General features: G+C 41.7%; 2 protein-coding genes across 3 annotated transcripts in view; both read left to right on the top strand.

Moving 5' to 3' along the window:
• The first annotated feature begins 443 nt into the window (after positions 1-443).
• Positions 444-7536, top strand: seh1l (SEH1-like (S. cerevisiae)). The gene is made up of 9 exons (XM_076737043.1): positions 444-638; positions 1207-1257; positions 1504-1650; positions 1899-2110; positions 3537-3635; positions 3755-3895; positions 3982-4136; positions 4841-4994; positions 6329-7536. Exons 1-9 carry the CDS (start codon positions 528-530, stop codon positions 6408-6410), a joined length of 1152 nt encoding a protein of 383 aa, XP_076593158.1. The 5' UTR covers positions 444-527; the 3' UTR covers positions 6411-7536.
• A 1102-nt stretch (positions 7537-8638) lies between these two features.
• The window catches only part of cep192 (centrosomal protein 192), a 35699-nt gene continuing 20873 nt past the window's right edge, over positions 8639-23464 (top strand). For both annotated transcript variants that reach the window (XM_076737042.1, XM_076737041.1), the window contains exons 1-22: positions 8639-8766; positions 9347-9585; positions 9950-10060; positions 10455-10612; positions 10833-10894; positions 11161-11311; positions 11913-12028; positions 12160-12249; positions 12527-12679; positions 12877-13027; positions 14299-14501; positions 14748-14870; positions 18844-18993; positions 19127-19409; positions 19516-19665; positions 19786-19850; positions 20161-20385; positions 20721-20862; positions 20992-21074; positions 21184-21468; positions 22119-22965; positions 23167-23284. In XM_076737042.1, coding sequence (XP_076593157.1) covers positions 9413-9585; positions 9950-10060; positions 10455-10612; positions 10833-10894; positions 11161-11311; positions 11913-12028; positions 12160-12249; positions 12527-12679; positions 12877-13027; positions 14299-14501; positions 14748-14870; positions 18844-18993; positions 19127-19409; positions 19516-19665; positions 19786-19850; positions 20161-20385; positions 20721-20862; positions 20992-21074; positions 21184-21468; positions 22119-22965; positions 23167-23284 — 3839 coding nt within the window. In that variant the 5' untranslated portion in view covers positions 8639-8766; positions 9347-9412. The remainder of the gene's footprint in view (positions 8767-9346; positions 9586-9949; positions 10061-10454; positions 10613-10832; positions 10895-11160; positions 11312-11912; positions 12029-12159; positions 12250-12526; positions 12680-12876; positions 13028-14298; positions 14502-14747; positions 14871-18843; positions 18994-19126; positions 19410-19515; positions 19666-19785; positions 19851-20160; positions 20386-20720; positions 20863-20991; positions 21075-21183; positions 21469-22118; positions 22966-23166; positions 23285-23464) is intronic.

Here is a 23464-nt window from a genome sequence, read left to right as displayed (position 1 = left end):
ATTTTTTAATATTCAAAAATGTTTGTATTTATTTTTCCCCACATCATACAAGAGAAAAGAATAACAAATAAATTAGCATACTATATGAAATAAGAATTTTACAAACATGTCTGTCCCCAGTCCTCTAGTCTCAAAGTGTTAAATATGAGTGGAAATATAAATGTAGGTAAATACTGTACTACACCTGGCAACCCCCGTAACCGTAGGACGGCAGTTAAAGCTAAAGTTTAACAAGATGTTACTCACTAACTTGCCAGTAACTATGCGTTTTCACATCTTTTTAAAGTATATTATGGTTGCTGTTCGGTAAGACATGATTTTCTTTCAACATAAATGTTATCACAAAGTAACGTTAGCGCGAACATTATTTAAAATTGGTGAGAATGCGCCCCTCTGTGGTCGACACTGGTGCACGCACTCACTGCACGCGCTGCGAGGACCCGCGAAACATTCACACACAGTGGACACATGACAGGCCTGCTAGGTAACCAGTTAGCTAGTGTTGCTGACATATTGTAGTTGTAATCATGTTTGTAGCACGCAGCATAGCAGCAGACCATAAAGATCTAATTCACGATGTGTCGTATGATTTTCATGGACGGAGAATGGCGACTTGCTCCAGTGACCAAAGTGTCAAGGTAACGTAAATTAATGTTAAGTATACGTCAGTTGGCTAATGTTAGCGTTAGCTGTCAAAGCTAGGTTGTTAACAGTACCGGCATTATCAACACCCTTAACCTAGCCCACTGTTGAATTTACTGACTCTCATTCTCGACTAGCTATGAACAGACTTAACGTTTGATAATTTGCTGCTAGTTCTAATGATCGAAGCCAGCTTTAACGTTACCTTATTGAATTTAGCTAGTTTGCTAGCCACGGTTCCTGTAGCATACAAACTAGGGTAGCTGTAGATAAACTTGTGCGCCGCAGTTTAGAAGCAAAGACCCCAGAGTTGGCTGATAGCAACACAATAAATTTGAAATCCTCCTGTATAAGTATGGTACACCTGTGAGTTAGAATATATGAGTTAATTTACTGTTAGTAGTAAACCAGTTCAAGATTTCAAAGCCATCTCATTCATGAATGGCATCCAGTGTCGTATGTTACTTGCTTGATGAGTGTGTAACTTTTCATTGATGCTTTAATATCGGCAGTATTTGAGCAATGCCTCCTCACATTGTTTCACACGACGCTTGTTTCTGTAAGGTTTGGGACAAAAGTGAGAACGGAGAGTGGCACTGCACGGCCAGCTGGAAGGTAAACTACCTACTGCTGCTTGATCCGTTTTAACTGATAAAGGATTTCCTGGTAAAACAATTTATCAGCCAGCTTGCATAACAGCATGTTACATTAGCATAATTTCCTTTCCTATTTGTGTTCTACTCTGTTCTCTCTTCTGTGCGCTCACACTACTGTATCACTGACATGGATACAGCTTGAAATCTGACATATTAATGTTTTCAGTTTACTGACTTGACAAAAACTCTTTTCTCATCGATGCAGACACACAGTGGATCAGTGTGGAGAGTGACCTGGGCTCATCCAGAATTTGGACAGGTTCTGGCCTCCTGCTCCTTCGACAGGACAGCTGCTGTGTGGGAAGAGATTGTAGGAGAGTCCAATGACAAGCAGAGAGGACTGAGCCACTGGGTTAGTGCAACTCTGGCAGCCCACTGAACTATCAGAACAGACATCACAGACATTTATTTCTTGATCATAGGCAGCTTCTCAGTTCAGTATGGTGTGACTATGACAGTGAACCCCCTAACATGAAATCCTAACTTGTTCTGCTGTAGTTTCCCTTTTAGACATTGCAGTTGTCTGCTGATTGTGCCTTTGCCATAGTTGTCTGTTTGATGCAAGGTCTGACCCAAGTATTCCATGTTATTCTGTTTTAGATAAAGAGAACCACACTAGTGGACAGCAGGACCTCAGTGACTGATGTGAAGTTTGCTCCTAAACACATGGGCCTGATGTTGACCACCTGCTCTGCGGATGGAGTGGTGAGGATCTACGAGGCTCCTGATGTGATGAACCTGAGTCAGTGGTCCCTGCAGCATGAGATTTCCTGCAAACTCAGCTGCAGCTGCATCTCTTGGAACCCCTCAAGGTAAGACCATGGGCTTACTTTGTATCAAAAACTGTTGATGTTGTGATGTTGAAAGGCATAGAACATTTACAGCTGATGAAAAATCATTCCTCACAGGCCCAAGGTGCTGCTCCACAAATATGGAGCAGCATTAAAAAAAAGTAATAAAGTACAATAAAATGGGATGAAAATAGAATAAAATTATAAAAAAGAAATACTGCCAGTTGTAACACTGTAATAAATAGAAATGCGATGTTTACTTGCCCAAATCTAAACAGTGATGGTGATGGACAGGTATCAGTGTCAGTAGTAAATTATGTTATGTACATGCAAAAGAAACAATATAATATGGTCCAGAATAATGTAACACAGAACTATACAATTTACATGATAGTAAAAGATGCCTTGTGTGAAGATGCCTCCCTTCACACAAGGCAAAAAGTTATTATGTTTTTTTCTGCCTCACAGTTAATCCCTGCTGTGAGATTTTAGCAACAGAGGCTTGTGTTGTGGCCCAGATTAATTTTTGCTTGGTCCCAGCAACTACACAGTCTTACCAGAAGTTGCATCTTTAAACCTCTGTAACTCTTAAGATGCGTTACACACAAACTAGGGCTTAAAATAAAATACGATGGTATAAGCATGTAGAAAACATTGTTTATTGTCAGGTATACTTACTTTTAGTCACAGCTACACTCTTAGCGAGCAGCAGCACAACATGGGAGCAGGGAGAACACATGCAAAAAAAACCCCACTCATTCACTTTAGCTAGCCCCACTTTTCCAGTGTTGTTATACCACCAGCTTCACACATACCGCCGATAGTCTTTCTGCCTTCATGTGCTGTATCGCCGTACCACACTGCTGTGAAATCAGAGCATCTCTGTCGCCATTATTACACACAGCCTCATTCACTTTTTCTAATGCTGAAAACTAGGCTTTTTTCACAGAACACATTTTGACCTGGTAAGAAAGACACAGGTCTAAATAATAAAATGAATCATGGCTGTATTCCATGTACCTGCCTCAGCTTCAGCGTCCAGGTATTGGGCATGCTGTCTTGCTGTCATGGCCACAGCCATCATCAATGTTACTAGTATCAGTTGTGCTTTTCTTACAATAGCAAGTCAAAGTTTGAAAAAAGCCTCTACATCAGGTCTGAAATCTAATTATCTCCTAGATCTTTCCCCACTCACAAAGCTCCCATTGCCCTCCAGCAACGTGGTGGGAGAATGTTGCTGGCCTCTTGTGCTCCTCACACTCTTCTTTCCGAGTTGAAAGGTGTAATTACAACGTGTTTTGTACGCCTCAACTTCTTAGCTTACATTTTGAAACCACATTAAACTGCAAAAAATATACGGCAAAGCACATATCAAAATACAGATGCTATTAACCCCAGTTTGTGGGATGGAGTGTAATTGTGTGTTTTTTTGCTTCCCACCCCCCAGCTCTCGTGCACACCCACCCATGTTTGCAGTGGGGAGTGACGACAGTAACATAGCATACGGAGGGAAAGTTCAGATATATGAGTATAATGAAAACACAAGGTGAGTATTCCTGTAGTGTTGTGTGTGTCAGTCTTGTAAATCTATCTTTATAAATTATAAAAAACACAATCCAACAAGTTTTTAATCATTTTTAATTTTTTTAAATCAACGTTGAAAAGGAAATATGCTAAAGCAGAGACGCTGATGACCGTCACTGATGCAGTCCATGACATTGCATTTGCTCCAAACCTGGGAAGATCTTTCCACGTGCTCGCCATCGCGACAAAAGACGTCAGAATCTTTAAGCTTGTTCCCATGAGGTGAGTAATTCAGCTTTTTTTCCTTCTTCAAAGTTGTCATTTTTGCAGTTGCATGTTAAGTTGCATAACTTGGACCCATCTGACAGGAAGGAGAGCACATCTACGGGACCCACCAAGTTTGAGGTGCAGATTGTGGCCCAGTTTGACAACCATAACTCCCAGGTGTGGCGTGTGAGCTGGAACATCACCAGCACCCTCCTGGCCTCTTCTGGGGATGACGGCTGTGTGCGCCTCTGGAAAGGTGTGAGATGATTGTTATCGTTACATGTTTTAAAATGTTTTTACCGTGCTGGGTATACAGTGACACCAGGTAATTTAAAAGTGATTAATTGGGCAGTCTGATTTCACAAACAGAGCTGAAGTGCTTCAGCAGTGTTTAGATCGATTCACACCAATTCCAGAAAAGTTTTTCACCTCACTCTGTTAGTCAGTGGTTTGATCCCTGGCCTTGGCAGTCTACATGTTGAATTATCCCTGGGCAAGATATTGATCCCTACATTGTTCCCAATGCCATCAGGGTGTGTGTGTGTGTGTGTGTGTGTGTGTGTGTGTGTGTGTGTGTGTGTGTGTGTCTGTCTGTCTGTCTGTCTGTCTGTCTGTGTCTGTCTGTCTGTCTATCTATGTGTCTATGTGTGTGTGTGTGTGTGTGTGTGTGTGTGTGTGTGTGTGAATGTGAATGGTTAATGCTCATAATGACCAGGTGGACTGTGTTCATCCGTCTGCTGTTTGGTGCAAGGCACTTAGTGTACAGGGGACTTTAGTGATTTTCCATTAAACAAATGCCTGCTGCAGTCAAAAATTGTGAAGTTAGAAAATAACAAAACACTGAGCTGAAAGAAGCTTTTCCCCTTTGCTTAGGCGTGTAGGAGATGGTGGACTTTGAGTCACTTGTTGATCATGTTATAGGCAGCCTGAGCACTGAGTTTACCCCCTGTCCCTCTGCAGCTAACTACATGGACAACTGGAAGTGCACAGGCATCCTGAAGGGAGACGGCAGTCCACTCACTGGCTCCTCTGGTCAGCCCACAGCCATGAGCACCGTGGTGGGCTCCTCTGTTCACACCTCCCAGAATGCCCTGAACGGGATGTCTGCAGGAAGGTAGGTGGTGTGGTGTGTCTGACGCCACTCACCCAACCCAACCTGAGCCAGTCAGAACTGACAACTTATTATGCCTCACACTGACTGGGACTGCAGCTGCTCACTGACAAACTTTCTGGGCCCACAACGACCAAATGTTGCACTCATGCAAAGAGCTTGGCTTGCAGCATACAGGTTGTCGGCACCAAGCCTGAGGAGTTGGATGTGTTATCATGTTTTTTTTTTGTTAAATAACTGATTTCCTCTTGAGTTCTACTGATGCATAAGAGTGGTTTCATGTTTCCACTTTGCATTGTCAGTGTTAGGGCTAAACAGTTTCTTGGTATAAAAAGTAAAATAAACCTGTTTATATAAATTTGATATGTGACTATTATTTCAAATGCTAGAGCTATTTTGAGATATAGAGCATAACCATCGTGTTGTTGTTATTTTGGAAATACTGAGAAATTAGCTTCAGTCTACTGCATCTCAACATCCAACATCTCTGAGACTATTTGTATTTTAAGATGATCACTTAAATCAAAGCTCAGTAATTTTCTCCACATTTTTCCGCTGATTTTACTTTTCAATTTGAATGTATCTTTGAGCAAGTAATGCCAAACTCTTTGCTGAGCAGAAGGACGGCTTGAATAAACCTTATTAACCAACTGTAATAACATCAGAAAATGGTATGAATGCATACAGAATGGGTATGAATACAGTCAGTGACATTTGTGGCTTCAAAGTGAGACGATGTATGTAACCTTTGAAGGAAGAGATATCACGGTCTGTCTTTGACAAATGAAGCGTTTACTTCATAAGCAATAAAACTTACCCTTTCTCAATTGAGTAGCCTCAGGAGTTTTGTTGCACCAGCCTTACTTAGTCTGGTATGAGCAGTAGCCTTCAGTAGCTGATGTTACCAGAAATTTCTGTGTGAAAGCCATTCCTTAGACCTTAGACTCTTCTTCACATGTGCTACAGTTACACATTGTCACTTGAAGCCACAGTGGTTGCTGTTCAGCAAAAGGTACATAGGCTTACTTTAAAAATTGCATCATGAAAAAAGAGACAGAGGTTTGTGGCTGTATTTATGTTCAACTTAATAACCTCTAACTTAACAAAACCTCTGTATTTACTACTCTTGTGTTTCAGTTAAGTCTGGAGTCACCTCTAAACCGAGTAACAAAGTGCTCTGTATGACATTCTAGGTAGAATAATTAACTTGCAAAAGTGATGTGTTTTGTAAAATTACTTTGCATTAAAGTTTTCTTGCATTGCAATTTCTTGTTGACAAAAGTGAGTGAGAAGTGGCGTTGAAGTAATGTGGTTGTTGCACTGCTTGTTGCATGCAGGATTAGCAAGAGAGCCCCCTTTGCTCCTCCCCTGCGGCAGATGACCTCTCCAAAGTTATACCAGCATCCTGCGTATCACTAATGTCTCCTCAGTATCAGCTACCATTTGGCCCTGTGTAAATGCTTTTGAAATGTATGTGGGTCATGTCCTTCCTGAATACTTGTTTATTACTACTTAAGGGCTGTGTTTTGGCTTGTGAACTGCATGGTTCTGTCCTTCACAGTGTCCACTTTGTTTTGATTACAATACTTTTGCCTGTTTTTCCCCTCTTTTAATTGCATTGCACATATGCCTTTAAAGAAATAAGCCTGTCACTACTCTGTCCATCATTCCCATCATCCTTTTTTGTTTTTAGAGCATACGTGCATCCATTATCCTTTTAATCTCTCATTTCTACTTCCTTTTATGTGTTTTCCCTGTTTTTCATTGTCTTTGTCTTCTCCCTGTCCATGTATTTGTCGTCTGTTTTCATTTTTTCCGTCGCTTCAGGTATTTCTTTCCACCTCTGGATCCTCCCAGAGCAGGGACCAGGTATGGTCATCTGCTGCCTCCCTCCTCCCTCATAGAGCACTGTGATGCTGAGCCCATTCAGCCTCAGCAACAGGCTCTCCCCCACAGACTGTCCTCTAGAGCACTGTTGCCCTTACCAGAGGCTGAAGGGCAGTGATTTTGGGGTGTTTCAGTCAAAATGAGAAGGGACATGCTGGGGGATGGGCTTTGGCCACACAACTGCTATTCATTTCTAACAAGGACCTCTCAATTTTATTGCCTCTTTTCTCATGTTTTTTGTCCTGTGCAGAGATTAGAAAAAGGAATTGAGAGATGTCATGAAGATTTTGTGAGATTTGCATGTGGCCAGGAAACCCATTTTGAGAACTATTTACTATGTATTTTAGTCTGTGAATAATCCAACATTTCCAATATTTAGCCATGCATTCTGATGGTTTAGCTTCATGGGATGTCCAATAAAAACCACATCCATGTATTGTTTTGTTTTGCTCTGGGACTCATGAAACAATGTCAGTGTGTTTGCTGGTAAAGCAAACAAATGGAGAAGCGATGTTTTTTTTTTTTTTTTCTGAAGGACATTGGCAACCTCAGCCATCAGTGCCTGCAGAGGAAATGTTTGTAGTTATCAATCGGTGCTCATGGAGGATTAAAATTTCACATGGTGGAAGACAATAAATGCCATGAGATATTAAAAGAATGGTATTTTTGACTTTTTCCTTCACATGCACAAACTGACTATATCCATTCATGAATGACTAACTACCACATGGGACAGCTCCTCTGTGGAAATAGCACATGACTCATGTTCACATATTTCTTTTGTTGCAAATGGATACATTGTGTTTTTGAATCTTGGGTTGACTGAGATTTGATGAAATGGTATTCTAAAACTTATGAGCTGACATGGTTCTGTAAAAATTAGCAAATGGATGGGGTTTATTTTGTTAAACAGAAGAACAGCTCAGTTCATGATCCTTGCTTTGGGAATGATTTGCCTTGCTGAAGTGTCTGAGCCAGTAAGTGATCCCTACCAATTCAATGGCTTTTTTGTTGTTGCTGTGCCAGATTTCTGAAGGCAGATACAAGAGATTTCCCTGTGGGGATTATTTAAGAAATACAGTATGTGTGAATATCAGTTTTAAAATAGGGAAATGAACTCTCATCTGTTTTGACAGGGAGTATAAGATTTCTTTTCATTGCTCACTCTAAAAAACTGGAATGCATGTAATGGCAGTTCACTTAGCAGGCAGCTGTCTGCTAACCAAGGCATCCTTGCAGCTGCTGCACAGAACACATGATACAAAAAACTGCCCACTTGGCCATTAGCTATCATACTGTACATCTTTGGTTTATGACCTTGTTTAACTTCGACCATGGAGCTTATTGTAAAAAAAAAAAAAAAGAAGAAAACTTAATTCTGCATATTTAATTATATAAATGTATGCAGCTGAGGTTTTAGTTGTAATTTATATTACCATTATCACACACATTGTGGGTTAAGTCTGAAAATAAGCAACCCCTTCTTTCATTCATCTTGTAAGATTTGACGCCCGGTTGATGGATCAATGGGCTGTTTTCCAAACTTCCAATGTTTCTGTCCAGCAGATTGACATGAATTATATCCTATCATGGCTTACAATTTCCTCCCTCTAAGTGTTGCAATCCAATCAGAGTCGTTCAAGTTGGTTAAGATCCGCCCATGTGAGATGACGCTCACGCGGGCTTCCTGTGGTTTCTGGGCGCTGTTTGGTACTTCAAACTGGTGCACAGTTTGCTTAATTTCCAGCAATAATGAGAAACTTAGATGTTTGGAAAGCGACTTTTGGAACTTAACTCCACTTTGTAGCGTGTCTGCACCGCTTTCTGAAGCCAGAAGTCGAGTTGGAGAAGAATTCTGGTCTCTCGGCCCGCTTCTGGACTGTTGAATGTGAGTTGAAGTCCAACTAGCGTTAACGTTTAACGTTACGTTACGACTTAATTCTCTTGTTGAAATGGACTAAGTTAACGCTTGCTTTGAAAGAACTAGGTTAGGATATCAAGCAGGGTTATCTAGTTAACTTTTCTATGCTGTCTATAACTTGTCTTGCTGCGCTTTCGAAGAACGAAGACAGGAGTAGTTAACTCAAATTTGGAGCGTGCTGCCCATTTTGACAAACCCACTTGTTTTTAGCAAGTAGCTAGCCTTAAAAGTTAGCTGTCCTAGCCTAATGCGCTAACTAGTTTACTGCTCTGTATTTCTTTTGTATGTACGACAGACTGGAAACCGCGAAACAACAGCCATGAAAAATGTATATATATATATATGTTTTAAAGTATTAAGTCGTATTTGCAAACAAAGACCTTTCTTCACTGGTTTTCGCTATTCTAAGATGGAATGAATGAATTGATATTTTCTGTTCAAACGGTTCCGTCTCTGCAAGTGCACCGTAGAGTTAGTTACTCGACGTGTCTTGAGTTCTTAAGTAAGTAATACTATCTCTCTGCTATCTCTGTTTATTTTTCCCTAGACATTACAGATGGTCTTCACCTGAAGTAAAGCCACATTCGGCTGTCATCCCTTTCCATTCAAAAATATGGCAGATAATTTTTACAAGCTGGAAGATGAAGCCTTTCCCAGTTTCCTCTGCAAGTCCCTGGATAGCACCAGTGGCCGCGCCACACTGGGGAATGTGACATTGGGTTCAGGCCCTGGACTTCCAGTGGCTGCTTCTACAGTGGCTAAAATTAGACCGGGGTCTGACAACAGGTGGGAGCATGCTGCTGCTTTGGACAGATGTGACTTGCTGTAGAAGCACTTTCATGCATCATTCTGAGTCATCACACAGGCTTTTTGACCAGTGCAAGCTGAAATAGTCCTGTTTTGGAAAAGGAATTATTGATATGAAAGAAGTACATCATAATTAATTAGAACAAGAACATTGACACACCTGCCTATGGATAGTTTGGTTTCTGAAATTTACCACAAAAGTAGCAGAACAGCACTGAGAATGTTAGTACTGAGTCAGTATTCAATTGCTAAATTTAATTTTGGAGCTCTAACCATGATGCAGAGCTCTTTGTTAACAGTCAGTTGTTTTGTGAAAGCAGCGCTATGTGCTTTTGCTCTACAGAGCAGATGCTGTTGAAGCGTCATATCTGGAGGGCAAAGAGTTGCAGCAGGCCAACTTACAGTCATCTGTTGGAGAACAGCCCAAGTTTGCCCTCAGCTTCAAAGATGACTTGTGAGTATATACATGTGTCTTACAATGTTGTCTCTGAAGTCTTTAGGAAAAAGATGTTCAAGTTCCTAGAATTGTTTTAGAGTTGCTGATTTTTCTCTGTAACTGACATACTTGCAGTACATTTATCTTTTTGAGAGTCAGTCTATGTTGGTTGAATCATTTCGCTGAGCATTTTGACAGTGACGTACGTTCAACAGAGAAGAGTGAAATTACAGTTGATGTGTGACAGCCCAATTTTAATACATATATTTTATGTTGCGCTGTATTTCTGTGAGGGGATTCTATTTGTGTGGGCAGTCATAATGTCTAGTTATACTCATTTATTTTTCCCTCATTCTTTTTCTATGTAAAACTTGCGTGGCCCTAATTATTTACATGCCTATCTGCACCACAGGGACAATGCAGATGACTTCATTGCAGCCCACCGTCTTTCAAACATGCTGGTGAAGATTAATTTGGATGAGAGTGCATCAAGAAACCAAGGGTCCATGATGGGGCTTCCTCCCACACACATGGGCTCAGTCCACAGCCGGCCCACAGAACTTGGAACAGGTAAAAGCTCTTGGTCTTGTCTAGCTTTATAAGTAGAGCACTGCATACTCCCCAGCCCAAGACCCAGTAACTCCATTCTTGACTGCAATACTTGTTGAAGTTGTTTTCACCTAAAACTACATGGACCCATATTTTTGCTTTCTGATATACAGAGAATAAATAATTCTCATTATCAGAATGAAGACACCAAAGAACTTTGTTTTTCTGTCTCCTCTGACAGAGCTGTCATCGGGACTTCTGACGTTTGCCCAGTTTGGACATAAAGATATTACAGATGCAAAGGTAACAATTTTGGTGGCTCTTTGCTGCAGGTTGACCAGTTGGCTCTTGTACTTTTTATCTTGCCGCAGTCTATAGACCCAGAAAGGCCGAGCATGGCCTCTATATATTGTTTCCCCCATTTCCTTACAGTGTAGATATGAGGAAAAAGAAATCAAACCCTATTTCACCAGTTTGGGATTTTAAACAATGATTCCAGCGCAGAAAAGCCTTTTATCAGCATCAAAACTAATCTGGTAGCTTTTGTTACTTTCTCTTTTCCTGGACAGTCCATACAGGTTCAGTCCTTACCAGCTACAGCTGAGGAGGACAGTGTGCAGAGTGTGGGAGTGGACAGTGACCAATTCAGTGACAGTAACTCAAGCTTCCTGGCAAATGAGAAGCTCATGTCTGTGGACAGCATGAACAGCGATATCACAGGTATGACTTGCATTCATCTTTCTTTGTTTATGTCTCTGAACCACCATAACATACCATTACTCAGTGACAGAGGACCATATGTCACAGTTAGTCAGATACTGCGTTGGTGACACTGATCTTGGTCCACCTTGAAACTGTAGTGATTGTATAGGTCATCTGTACTGCCTGGTTGAAGATGTGTGTGAAGCATCCATGTTTTATGATTTGTTGCTTCTTTGTAGCAACACCCGTATTTGAAGTACTGCAGTCCACCACAAGCTCATTGGTTCTGCTGATATTGAGCTTCAGGTGATTGTTGTTGCTCCATGTGGGGAAGCTCTCTATCAGTTCTCTGTACTGCTCTGTAAGAATAGTCTCTGAGTGAAGACAACATGTTTCTTGCTGGAAATGATTCATTGAAATCATACATGTCAATATGGTGATAATTTCCATTTCACTTAATTCCTTTTATTAAATTCTGTCGATGTCTTCGCTACATACACTATATGAGTCTGGACAGACATGGATAGCTGTCGTGCATGCCTATTATACTTTTAGATTTCGTACATCCTTTTTTTTTTAATTACAGAAAATAAACCCAGAACATGTGTTTGATTCCCAGATGATGACATTGATTCAAACAACCTGCCTGATGATGAGCTGGAGCTATATTTCAATAAGCTGGTACCTCCTGCCATGCAGAGAGGCAGAGTGGAGGGCCAGGAAATTCCTGCCACAGTAAGACTCTCCTCTCCTTCAGAACACTTTGTACTTTACCAACTTGTTCTCTGGCACTTAACCAGCAGCAATCATCAGTCACTTTCTGTGTTTGTCTCAGTGTCCCCATTCATATATTTGGTTGTTCATAGGGACTGCCGGGTGCTGCTGATGACATATCAAATGCAAGTTCTTCTGAACCAGAACAGTATAGACACCACTTCCTTGATGGTTATGATCAGGTGAGCACACTTGGACGTTCATGTTGTTGTGCCAATGTGCTACTCTCAGCTCATATGAAGAGAAGTGTGTGTGTGTGTGTGTGTGCTTGAAAATGCTGTTCACTTTCGTAAATAATCACCTGGAATATTGGGGTTTAGCAAGAGACCCTTATGATCTGACTGAATTCTGAAGTTACTGTCAAACAACCATAAACGTCTTCCCCTACTTAGAACGTATGTTCTATTTCTTTGTATATATTGTAATGTCTCTCTGTGTCTTGTGTACCTCTGTCTTCAGCAGGACTTCCAGATGCCAGATGTGCGTCTGGCTGCTACAGGAATGGACTCTTGTCCTGCCAGTGATGAGGACACCGAGGATGAGCTGGAGTCTGCCAGAAGGAACAGCAATGCTACCAGGACACGGCTGCTGCCCAGCACCTCTAGACAACTGGTTAGAAAGGATATGATTTGTTATCAGATTTTTTTTTAAAACTCTCAAATGTAGTTGTCAGTATTGGCCTCAAAAATCCAGCTATTGAGTTGCTGCATCGTCCTTATCAGAACGCATTGTACTAACAAGTTTTGCTTTACGCAATATCTGTTTCTTTTTGTATTTTTTTGTGCATGTGTATCTACATGTTGGTACAGGTTGGAGAGAGTAATCGTCCCAGTTTCAGGCCGGGCTTAGAAGGAGGCAGTTCTGATGATGAGGCTTCCAGCGGCCGTGGCGGTCCATCTCTGTCTGGGATTGAACACAGGCGATCTGCTGAGGGACAAGTCATCAACCCTCCAGTCACAGGTAGGCTTGTTCGGTATACCGGTACTAAATTGGTACCGGGGTACTGAGGCATTTAAAACGGTACTATACTGCGCTTGGATGGGACCGGTACCTTTTTTTTTTTTTTTTTTTTAACGTCGCCGCGTGACGTCACCGCATTGTAATTTCAGCTGAGGCGAGCGATCCGGCGAGTGAGCGAGCGACCGAGTGAGCAGCGTGAAGCTGCAAATGGAGCAGGAGTCTGAAGACAGAGAGAGATTGAGACCCCGTTTATACGAAGACGATTGCGAATGAAAACGACAAAATATTTTATCGGAAGTGCCTTTCGTTTACACGGCGACGGCGCCGTCCAGGTCTGAAACCGCAAAAATCTGAAGACGCCTTCCAGAGTGCAGAGTTTTGAAGACGACTCGGGTTGCGTCTCCGTCTAAACGGCAAGAAGCGCAAAACCACGTCGCGTCACGTCGCATAGCAACTACACCTTATGTCACACTCAACGCGCCAAGCCGGTAAAACAACAACAAACAATATCTTTGGCTACGTGGATCCCACCGATGTTCAAGCTATGCTAGCAGCTGTAGTCAACATACAAGAGTCATTTCAACAATTGTATAGAATGTATACGGATACTATAGGCGAACAGAGACGTGTATACAATTACATGTGTCAAATTTTGGATGCCCCAACACGTCGTAGGCGCTCTATCACAGTACCACCTAGCGGCCTGGCATGCATATCCAATCGAATTCGCCCACTTTTGCGTCTTCGTATAAACAAACAATTCCTGCTGAGAACGCTCGTCTAAACGCGGATAAAAAATTGCATTGCATTAGAAAAGCATGTCTTTGTGGTATTTTATTTTATTTACTGATGCATAGTTAGATTTTCCAATAAAATAAAGTCAATAATGACGTTTATTGTGTTTTCTTTTTATTTGGAAAAGTATCGAAAAGTATCGAAATACATTTTGGTACCGGTATCGATACCAAAATGTTGGTATCGTGACAACACTAGTCACAGGTGCACTATGCAGCTTAGATGATTGCTTAAATGAAATGAAATGTCGTTCACTCCCTTATTAATTTGTTTTTGGTTCTCTTGCTGGTTTTCCTACATTGTTGATACTTCAACATGAATTCATATTAAGGCTTCGTTATGCATTTAACAAGGAGCTGTTTCTTTGTAGTTTTGGGGGGACAGTGAATCACTTAAGACAGATCTTTCTCCAGTCTAGTCAGTCTCCTCAAACCTTTATGTGACCACCCGTTTGTTGTGTCATTTTGGAACTCCAGGTGATGGAGGAGGCGGGGATGGGAGCAGTGGTAGTGAGGAAAGCGGAAATGATGGTGGAGTTTCAACCATCCCTCTCCCAGTGACTAACATCCAGACCACCTATGATGTCTTGCGTGGGCTGGGGATTGTTGGTGAAGATGAGGATGGTAATCTGAATAATTTCCCAGGCCATGGAAGGAACAATCTTTCCAGACATACTGAGGTAAGAATGAGGCTTTGTCAAACACATGTGTAACTAATAACATTGATTATGGCTGCATGTTAATGTTTGTTGTTTTTGGGATTTTTCTTGTATATTTTAAGACTGTCATTTTTCTACACCTTTACATTTTTGTAAATACATTTTATTTTATTGACACATATTCTTTGATTTTATTTATTTATGTATTTTAAATTTTATAACTAAATAGTTTAACATCTTTTGCTTTATTTCCATGATGCTTTTCAGATGGGTGACCGTGTGGGTCCGGTAGGAACAGGAGAGACCAGCTCCTCTCTGGGAGCGTCAGGGGGATCTCAGAAGCTTTCTCCTGTCAACTGGAGCATGGCACTGGACCGACAGGAGGTATTGGTGAGTACAGATGCATGAAGAGGGACCTAGTGTTTATTTGGAGCCTAACTGTGTGCAGACCTTTCTCCTTTGTGCATTACAATGTGTACTGATGCATGACAACTCTGATGTAGCTATTTTACCCTGCTTGTGGCTAATTTAATCATGCTATTCTTGTTATATTTATTTTATGATATAAATTACAAATATTTTTTGATTACTTCAAATGAATTTACATTTCCCTAAAAAGTCTATTTAGTATGAAACACCCACCGTTGCAAAAAGTTGATGTTAAACAGTTTAGTAGTAGTTGGCTTCTGTTCATCCACAGGCCAAACAATGAGTGAGCTAGATATTAGGGATGTCCCGATCCAGCTTTTTGCACTTCCGATCCGATACCGATATTGTATTTGCACTTCCGAGCCGATACTGATACTGGTGGCCGATACCGATACCGGCCTATCCGACCGAGCATGTATTAAAGTTTAAAGTTATTTAGCCTTCTTACTTAGTTATTAGACTCATATTGAAAAAGTACTCTTGATAACAACTAGCCAGCTGACTTAAGTGAGTTTGAATACACAATGGTTGGTAACAAGAAACTGACCTGTTTATTCAGGGATAAACAGAAAATAGACAACATTAAAAATAACAAACAGGGATGGCATCAGTGGTCAGTAAAAGTGCAAATCAGACTGTAAACTATGGAAAAAAAAGAAAAACACACAAATAACCTGTGTGTAAAATAGTCTATTAACTCAGCACCAGTACTCTGCTCTTGAGCAGGTGTAAACCAAGACTTTAAAAATCAGTGCAAATAATATCGTTAACTATTTAAAAACAAAAATGCCTTCTACTCCCCAATCTCCTCCACACTTTTTGCTCCATCTCTATCTACACACTCCCTTCAACTGTTTGCCCTGACTGCAGTCCGAGCATGGTGGGGAAATTCTTTTTTACAAAGACAAGCATTTCAAGATGCTCAGGTGTCAGCCTGCTCCTGTGTTCATCAATGATGAGTGAGACTGCGCTAAAAAGCCTCTCACTCTCAACACTGGTGCAAGGAGCACTGAGGAACTTGGCTGCTGTTGCTGCCAGGGTGGGTAGTCGAGCCTGATTGTCTCTCCAGTAGTGAAAAGGATTGTTCTTACGCCCAATTGGAGGCTCACTGAGGTAGCTCTCCAACTGAAACAGTGCCCCTTGGGTGATCTGCTGCTCAGACGGACCTGCTCTGCAGCTCTCCTCCAGTATCTTGTCAAAGTAGCTGCTCAGGCTGCTGGTGGAGCTTCCAGCCTCCATTCCTGGTGTTTGCATTACTGTCTCAGCCTCAGCAACACCTTCTCCAGAGTGCATGGTCTTCAGTTCTTGTTCCATTTTCATCACCTCTACCTTTAGTGCCTCCTTTGCCTGATCCAGGTTGGTAGCATTAGTGAAGAACCTTAATATTTGGATAAAATGTAATAAAGATGTATCTATTATTTTATATGGTTCCAGCCAGTCTCCACATATTAATGATCAATGACAACAAGTAACACACAAAATAGATCACAAATGATCAGCAAATGATCAACAGTGACATTAATGTCCTCATCAATCAGATAACTGAAGAAAAAAAAAACCATTATATACCTTATACCTAAAAAAGCCAATATGCTAACTGAAAAATATGCCAACTAAAATACTGACAAAAAATAAATGCCAGCTTTAGAGTAAAATATTTTCAATATTGTACTAAAGCTTATAGCATGTTCAACAATTATAAAACACTTACTTGTCTTTGTAGCGTGGATCTAGCATTGTTGCCACAGCGTAGAGGGGCTCAGTTTCCACTTCGTCAAAACGTGTGTGAACCGCATCGAGTAATGTGGCCTTCATGGTTTGAATCCCTCGGTGTTCTTCGCTCTCATTGTCCAGGAAGCGTGTCAGCGCACGGACAGAGGGGATAACATCGGCTGCTGTGGCGGAAGCTGCGGTTCAATATTCAACTCGTCCTCAACATCCTCGACTTCAGAGTAGGCCTTGGGGGAGTGTTTGAAGTGGGTCACTATTTTTCTCCCGTTGGCAATGGCATCACTTACAGCTCGCTGTGCCAATAGACCGTGTTGGACAACGAGCTGTAAGGTGTGCGCAAAACATCCCAGGCTGGGCACTCCAAGCTGATCCATTGCCTTTTGAATATTGGCCGCGTTATCTCTCAGAATTACATGGACCTTCTTTTTGTCAATCTTCCAAGCACATAGCATATGTTCCGTGGCGTCTGTGATGGCATTCGCTGAGTGTGTGCCTCTAAACTCACGTGCATGTAAAACAGCGCTCTTTGGGGAGAAGTCCGGCCCAATCCAGTGTGCAGTTAAACTTAGTAAAGCTAAAGGGCGGTGATCACAGCTCCACATGTCCGTTGTGAAACTAAGAGCATTTGTACTCTCTACTTGTTTGGCAATGTCATCTCTAACATCTTTGTGAATCTGGGGGATAGTCTTCTCAAGGATGTAATGACGGCTGGGCATGTTGTACCTTGGTTCCAGGTGTTGAGTGGTGCGTCTAAATCCCACTTTACTCACGAGAGATAATGGCTCGTCATCTAGAATGATTTCCTCGGCAATGACTCTTGTTATTCCCTGGGCTTTGGGACTGTTCAGTGCCAGTTTGTCACGCTTAGCAAAAGTTTCTGTTAGTGTTAGCTGTGTAGCTTTCTTTTTGTCTTCGGTTTTCTTAAGATACTCGTCATGTTGTTTATGGTGGTATTTCGCTAAATGCTTGATTAGATTGGTTGTATTAAAACTCCTTACAGCCTTACCACCACGCTTGACTTTGCTGTGGCATATGTTGCACTCCACCTCTTCGTCTTTGTCGTCATATTAAGTAAAATGATCCCACACAGCTGACATTTTTGCCGATAAACTTTACATAAAATGTAGGCGATGCTCAGGTAAACTGGGAGACGCTAATGCTGGTGTGCTGGAAAATGCGGACCGGATTTTAGGGAAACCACAGCAAAAAAACTGGAATGGATTATCTGAATCGGCGCGCTGGAAAACCCGGACCGGACTTTTTTTTTTTTTTTTTTTAACGGATCGGATTTTTTTCTGTGCCGCCGCGCCGATACCGATACGCATTTTTTTGCCAATATCGGCGGCCGATCCGATGCCGATATTGGATCGGGACAAGCCTACTAGATATTATTCAGATGTTATTGATATAGTGATTTGGGGTGAAGAATGACCTCTAAAAAACATGGATCTGTCTTGAAATATATGTCAGCTGGTGAGTCATATTTTGTGTGCCTCTTTCATAATGAGGACCATTAGCCCAAGAGGGTGTACGTACTATGAAGCAAGCAACAAAACATAAAGCCCCAGTCAGAGGCAAACGGGTGTCATGACGGTGGCTATCAAACTTCTTTCCGAACCTAGATTTTCTTCATCAGGCCCTGTGCACATTCCCATAAAAATGGGCCTTTGTTGTGTCATTTGAATTCTCTTCCTCACAAAATGGACTGATTGTGTGCCTACATCAGTCAAGAGGAACGCCAACTCTCTCCTGGTGCACCAAGCTCTAGTCCACTCCAGGCAGAGTCAGGTAGCTAAGCAGCTAACTGCTACAGTGGTTACTTTTGCGACACGTGAAGCTAGCTGTCCACAAGGAAACCCCATAAATTAGAGAGTTGAAGCAGAGCACCTGGAGGACATTAGTGGGAAAACCAGAAGATATTTTATCCATAAAATATGATCCACTATCACCAAAATCAGTGGCATAGTTGGTGGTGTGTGACACAGTGCTGTAAAATGTTACACACTTCTTTTGGGAGATCGTACCCACTCAACCCAAATTACATAGACCAGGCATCCAGCACACAGGGTGGGAATGAAAGAGGCACAGTTCTCTCTATTATAAGTTAGTGTACCATCAAAATGATTTTGAAGACGTTTATTTTAAGGAATATATTTACATAATGTTGCTTGTTCTCTAAATGTGGTCCTAACTTGAATGCCAGGATGCCATGGAGAGCACAGAGTCTGGGCCTACTGTTGACCGACTATTGGACTCAGTCTACCTGAGGAGTGGAGCTGGACTCAGAAGACCTCAAAACTCGGCAAATGTCTCCCACCTCGATGGCACTCAGGGGAGCTTCCACCTTTCCCAGGTACAACATGTAAAAGGGAAAATCAGGCAATTTTGACATTTTTAAAATAAAATGTAGAGGTCAGGCACAAATATTGAAACACATTTTCAATGTTACGCAGTCTTTATACCTTTGTCAACCAACCCACTCTCAGGTTCTGCTCCCAGAATGTGATGAGAATCATGATGATGATGATGATGATGAGGAAGGAACAGATGAGCCTGATGGTGCCAGGCCTTCCTTGGGCATAAGGGGTGGGCCTTGTGGTGATGTGACTGGGGCAGAGGCTTCAGGCAGCACCAGTGAAGATGACAACAATCCCCTCTCCACCTCCCTTGAACCCAAGTATTTCTCCCAGAGCTTCCACCAGGAGCAAGAAGATTCAGATGATGGCTGGAACCACTGCCCCGACAACATGGAGCTGGAGTTTCAACAAGGTTGGCTTTATCCTTGATGTGTATATCAGACATTTCCTGAGTTACTCAAACCTGATACATATTGGTCCATGGTGTAATATGTTAATGGAATAGCTTGTCTCTTCAGGTGCCAATGCCACTCGTAGTGTGGTGTACCAGAATGAAGAAGGGCAGTGGGTGACAGATCTGGCATACTACTCCTCCTTTGAGAAGGAGGTTGATGGGAAGACAACAGAGCAAGATGGCCAATTTCAGACTGAAGACTTCATTCCGCCCAGTATGTACCAGGGCCACAGCTCTGTTATAAAACTGTGAGATTGTTTTACTGCAGTGTTTTTGTTTGTACAAAATACTGTGAATAAATAGATGCTTTGGCCATTTTTTTCTTCCCTTGCAGGTGATGCTATGGAAATGATAGCTAAGGATCAAGAGGAATTTGAGAAAGAGCACAGATTCATGCAGGTATACAACAGTCCCATGTTTTGCTCCTGTCCAGAAAACAAAGTTCTAGCTTTGGCTGACTGTCTGAGTCACATCAAAAGACATTGTAGAATGAACATACTGTTAATCTGTTTATCTGTTACCACAAGCTAAACATAACCAACATCGACATTGATTACATTGTTTGTTATGATGACATTAGTATAAACAAAATAATCAACGAATGATTTAATATAGTGTGCTTCTGCTTTATTGTAAGAGAAGACCGTAACTTTTTTTTGTGTAAGGCACAGCCTCTTGTGTTTTAATGTGAGTATTGCTGTTCACACAGGAGGAGAAGATTGAACCAGCCAGCTGCAACAGCACCTTTCAAAGTGGCTCATCTTGGAAGATCCCCACCAGCAGCCACATCCTGATGAGGGCACCTCACGTCTCCTCAGACATTAAGCAGGGAGACCAAAGTTACCTGCGACTGTCTTTTGGGCAGTTTTTTGGACAACGCTCTGAAGCCCTGGGCTGTCTTGGCAGCACTGATGATGCCGACGGGGTTAAACGGGTCAGTAAGGCTGCTTTCTGAGTGGTTACAGAAATTAAAATGTTCTTTCTCTGAGTCTCTTTGGGTCTCACACAGAGGTTATTAAGAGTTCATTCAGACAAAATACAGTTGAAGGAATGCGCATCAATATTGATATGCATGTGTGTGTTGTGTTTTGTTATTTATTTATTTTTTTGGTGTTGTTGTTAAGAGAGACTCCAGAAACAATTATGCGGGAGCTGAGGAAGATTGTGTTTGTAGAATCTAATGATGTGAACTTTTAAGCCTTTAGCTTTTAAAGTCCTTTGGATAGGGAACTATAACACGTATTAAAAGCTTGTTCTTTTTTCCTCTAGCCATCCTTTGGCTACATCATTACATCTCCAGAGAAGAGGGAACCATTTGCCCTAATTCACCCTTCAGAGTTCTCAACTAGAGACAATTCCCCTCACAGTGATACCATGGAACTCAGTGAAGCAGACAAAACTCTCAACCCAGGTGTGTTGACATTATTTCTGAGGCTGAAGAATCATTTTCTAGGCTCATACAGCAGTACCTGATCTTTTCTGTGTTTCGTGTATCATTTACTGTGCTTTTTGACTGTTGCTCATCATCTTCTCCTTGCAGAGGACCTGGACAAAACTCTTGAGGCACCAGGTGAAAGGATGTCACCAAAAGGTGATACTGATCCAGAACCGTGTAAACAGGAGGTAAAGGCTTTTTTTTTTTTTTTTAAGATGTTGATGTTAGAATATCCTCATGTAGGATTACCTGTACATGTGTATGACTTTCAAACTTAAAATCCCTTCTCCTCTTTAGGACCTCGCTGTTAGAGCTGCACTGCAAAGTGAGGGCTCTGGCTCTGAGTCAGGCTTGGTTAACCAAAGCTGTGTGTCCCCCGACAATAACAGCAGCCACCTGATGCTCAGTATCAGCACAATCGCTTCAGCCATTGCTGATGCGTCCATCAGCACTGACCCATCTCAGCTGGCTGCCATGATCATGGAGCTGTCCAAGAGGAGTAGGGTGATCAATCAGCCTGGTTCTGCAGGACCTGTTGGAGCTTCTGATAACTGTGCAGAAGAACCACACTCAGTTGAACATGTAAGGCTTTGGGGTTTTTTCCTCACATAATTCCATAAAAGTTGGGACGCTGAGTAAAACATGAATAAAACAGAATGGGATAATTTGCTAATCCTTTTTGACATGTACTCAATTGAAAACACAGCAAAAGCAATATATTCTATGTTTGACCTCAGCATCTTCATTGATTTTTATGAATGATTGCATTCTATTTTTTTTTCATATTGTCCCAACTTTTGGAATTGGGGTTGTACATTTAATATTGTGTGTATTTTGAGTAGGTCATTATCAGGCACTGCAAAGTTATTTTCAATTTGAGTTCACATTTTATTTCCTGGGGTTATAACATAAACTTTTATAAATTAGTCCAACCATGACATTTCATATAATAAATTAAATATATTGTTTTTGTAAAAAAGGTCTCACCAGAATAAACTGAAAAAAAAAACCCCAACAACTAAGAATTCCTTGAATACAGTTGTCCTTCTGTAGAACCTTACAAAGAAAATGCACTTCTTTTGTACTGACTCAAGTAAACCCTTTGAATTATGATCTGATCTGATTGCTTGTCAACAGTGAAACTGTGATCTGAATTTGCACTTTAAATATTCACCCTGGAAAAAAAAAACCTTAATAAATAAATAATATGCAGTGTTCTGCCCTCTACACAGATCCTGCCGGAGCCATATCAGAGTGCCTTGTTGGATGCACTACAGAGAAGCACCTGTGTTGGAGACCTGAGTACCGTCGATATGGAGAAATACATTAAAAGGACTGACGTGTCAGACAGCAGCGATGCCTCTGTGGCACACACTACCTTTGACCTGACAGGCTGGGCTGACAACCTCAGCAGCTCTCAAAGGAACCAACAGGCACAGTATCCTGAGGAACAGGGGAGCTCAGCTCAGCGAGTGGATAGTGAGACTCACCAGAGGCCCACAAGTGCAACAACTGAGGAGAGTGTCAGAAGAGGAGAGACAACATTAAACGCTAACTCATCTGTGGTGTCCCTTTCAGATGCATTATCTCAAGGTCCAGGTCATAAGGCTGACTCAAAAAGAAGCTCTATTCCTCGTCCTCATATATCTTTCAGCTCTACCAGAAGGTCTATGGGCTCAGAGCATTCTTCCACTCCCAACCCACCGGCAGACAAAATGGCAACATATGGTAACTCTGTTTCGTCTTCCACCAAGACCTGTGCTTCCTCAGGCAGGACCCTCACAGAAAATGGAGTCAAGCCAGGAGAACTGAACCCTCAAGCATCCAACCCTATTAGGCCCTTCTTAGAAACATCACAAAAGAGTGAGAAATGTGCTGCTGCCTCACCTGGCCTGCCAAGAACTCCACCAGACTTGAGGAAAGGACAGTCTTGCTTGCCTTGCTTTCAGGGTTCCTCTCCTCCACCACAGAGGGTGAGGAGTGCAGGCCAGCAGCAGCAGGACAGATCCAGTAACTCCCCAGAGAAGAAACCACCACTGGTTGCTGGATTCTCCCAGCCACCACTAGACCCTACATCTGGTGAGTAATGAAATATGAAATATGGCCTCTGATTTAAACACTAAACATGCAACAGTTGTCTTTGCTCTGGTCGGTCATATTCAAACAACTTTAGAAATAAGCAGCCACCATACTGTACACAATGAGGAGGTATTGCCCATGTGACAATATTGAGATGAAGTGATGAACATGCATGTTAACAATACCTCCTGTGATTCTCAGAGCTGCTGAAGGGTTTTTCTGAGCCCTTTGTGGAGGAGACGCAGTGTAACTTCCGACCTTCCACGTCTCCACTTACTCACTCCTCTCCAAGTCAGACCTCCACTTCCAATGCTGATGGGTATTGTATTAAACTTTCAATATTAGTAATTATTATGAAAGTATTATCTTTTTGTGGCTTCAGATTTCCCAAATTTATAAAATGATTACCTGACATGAAAGGAACTGTCCTGATCTTAAATATTTACTCTCTTGTCTGCTCTGGTATAATTTACATTTCTGTTGTTTAGCTGATGCACAT

Source organism: Chaetodon auriga, chromosome 8 (assembly GCF_051107435.1).
Source record: "Chaetodon auriga isolate fChaAug3 chromosome 8, fChaAug3.hap1, whole genome shotgun sequence".
Taxonomy (NCBI): Eukaryota; Metazoa; Chordata; class Actinopteri; order Chaetodontiformes; family Chaetodontidae; genus Chaetodon; species Chaetodon auriga.
The sequence above is the reverse complement of the archived record's forward strand: the minus strand, read 5'-3'. Positions and strand labels throughout refer to the sequence as shown.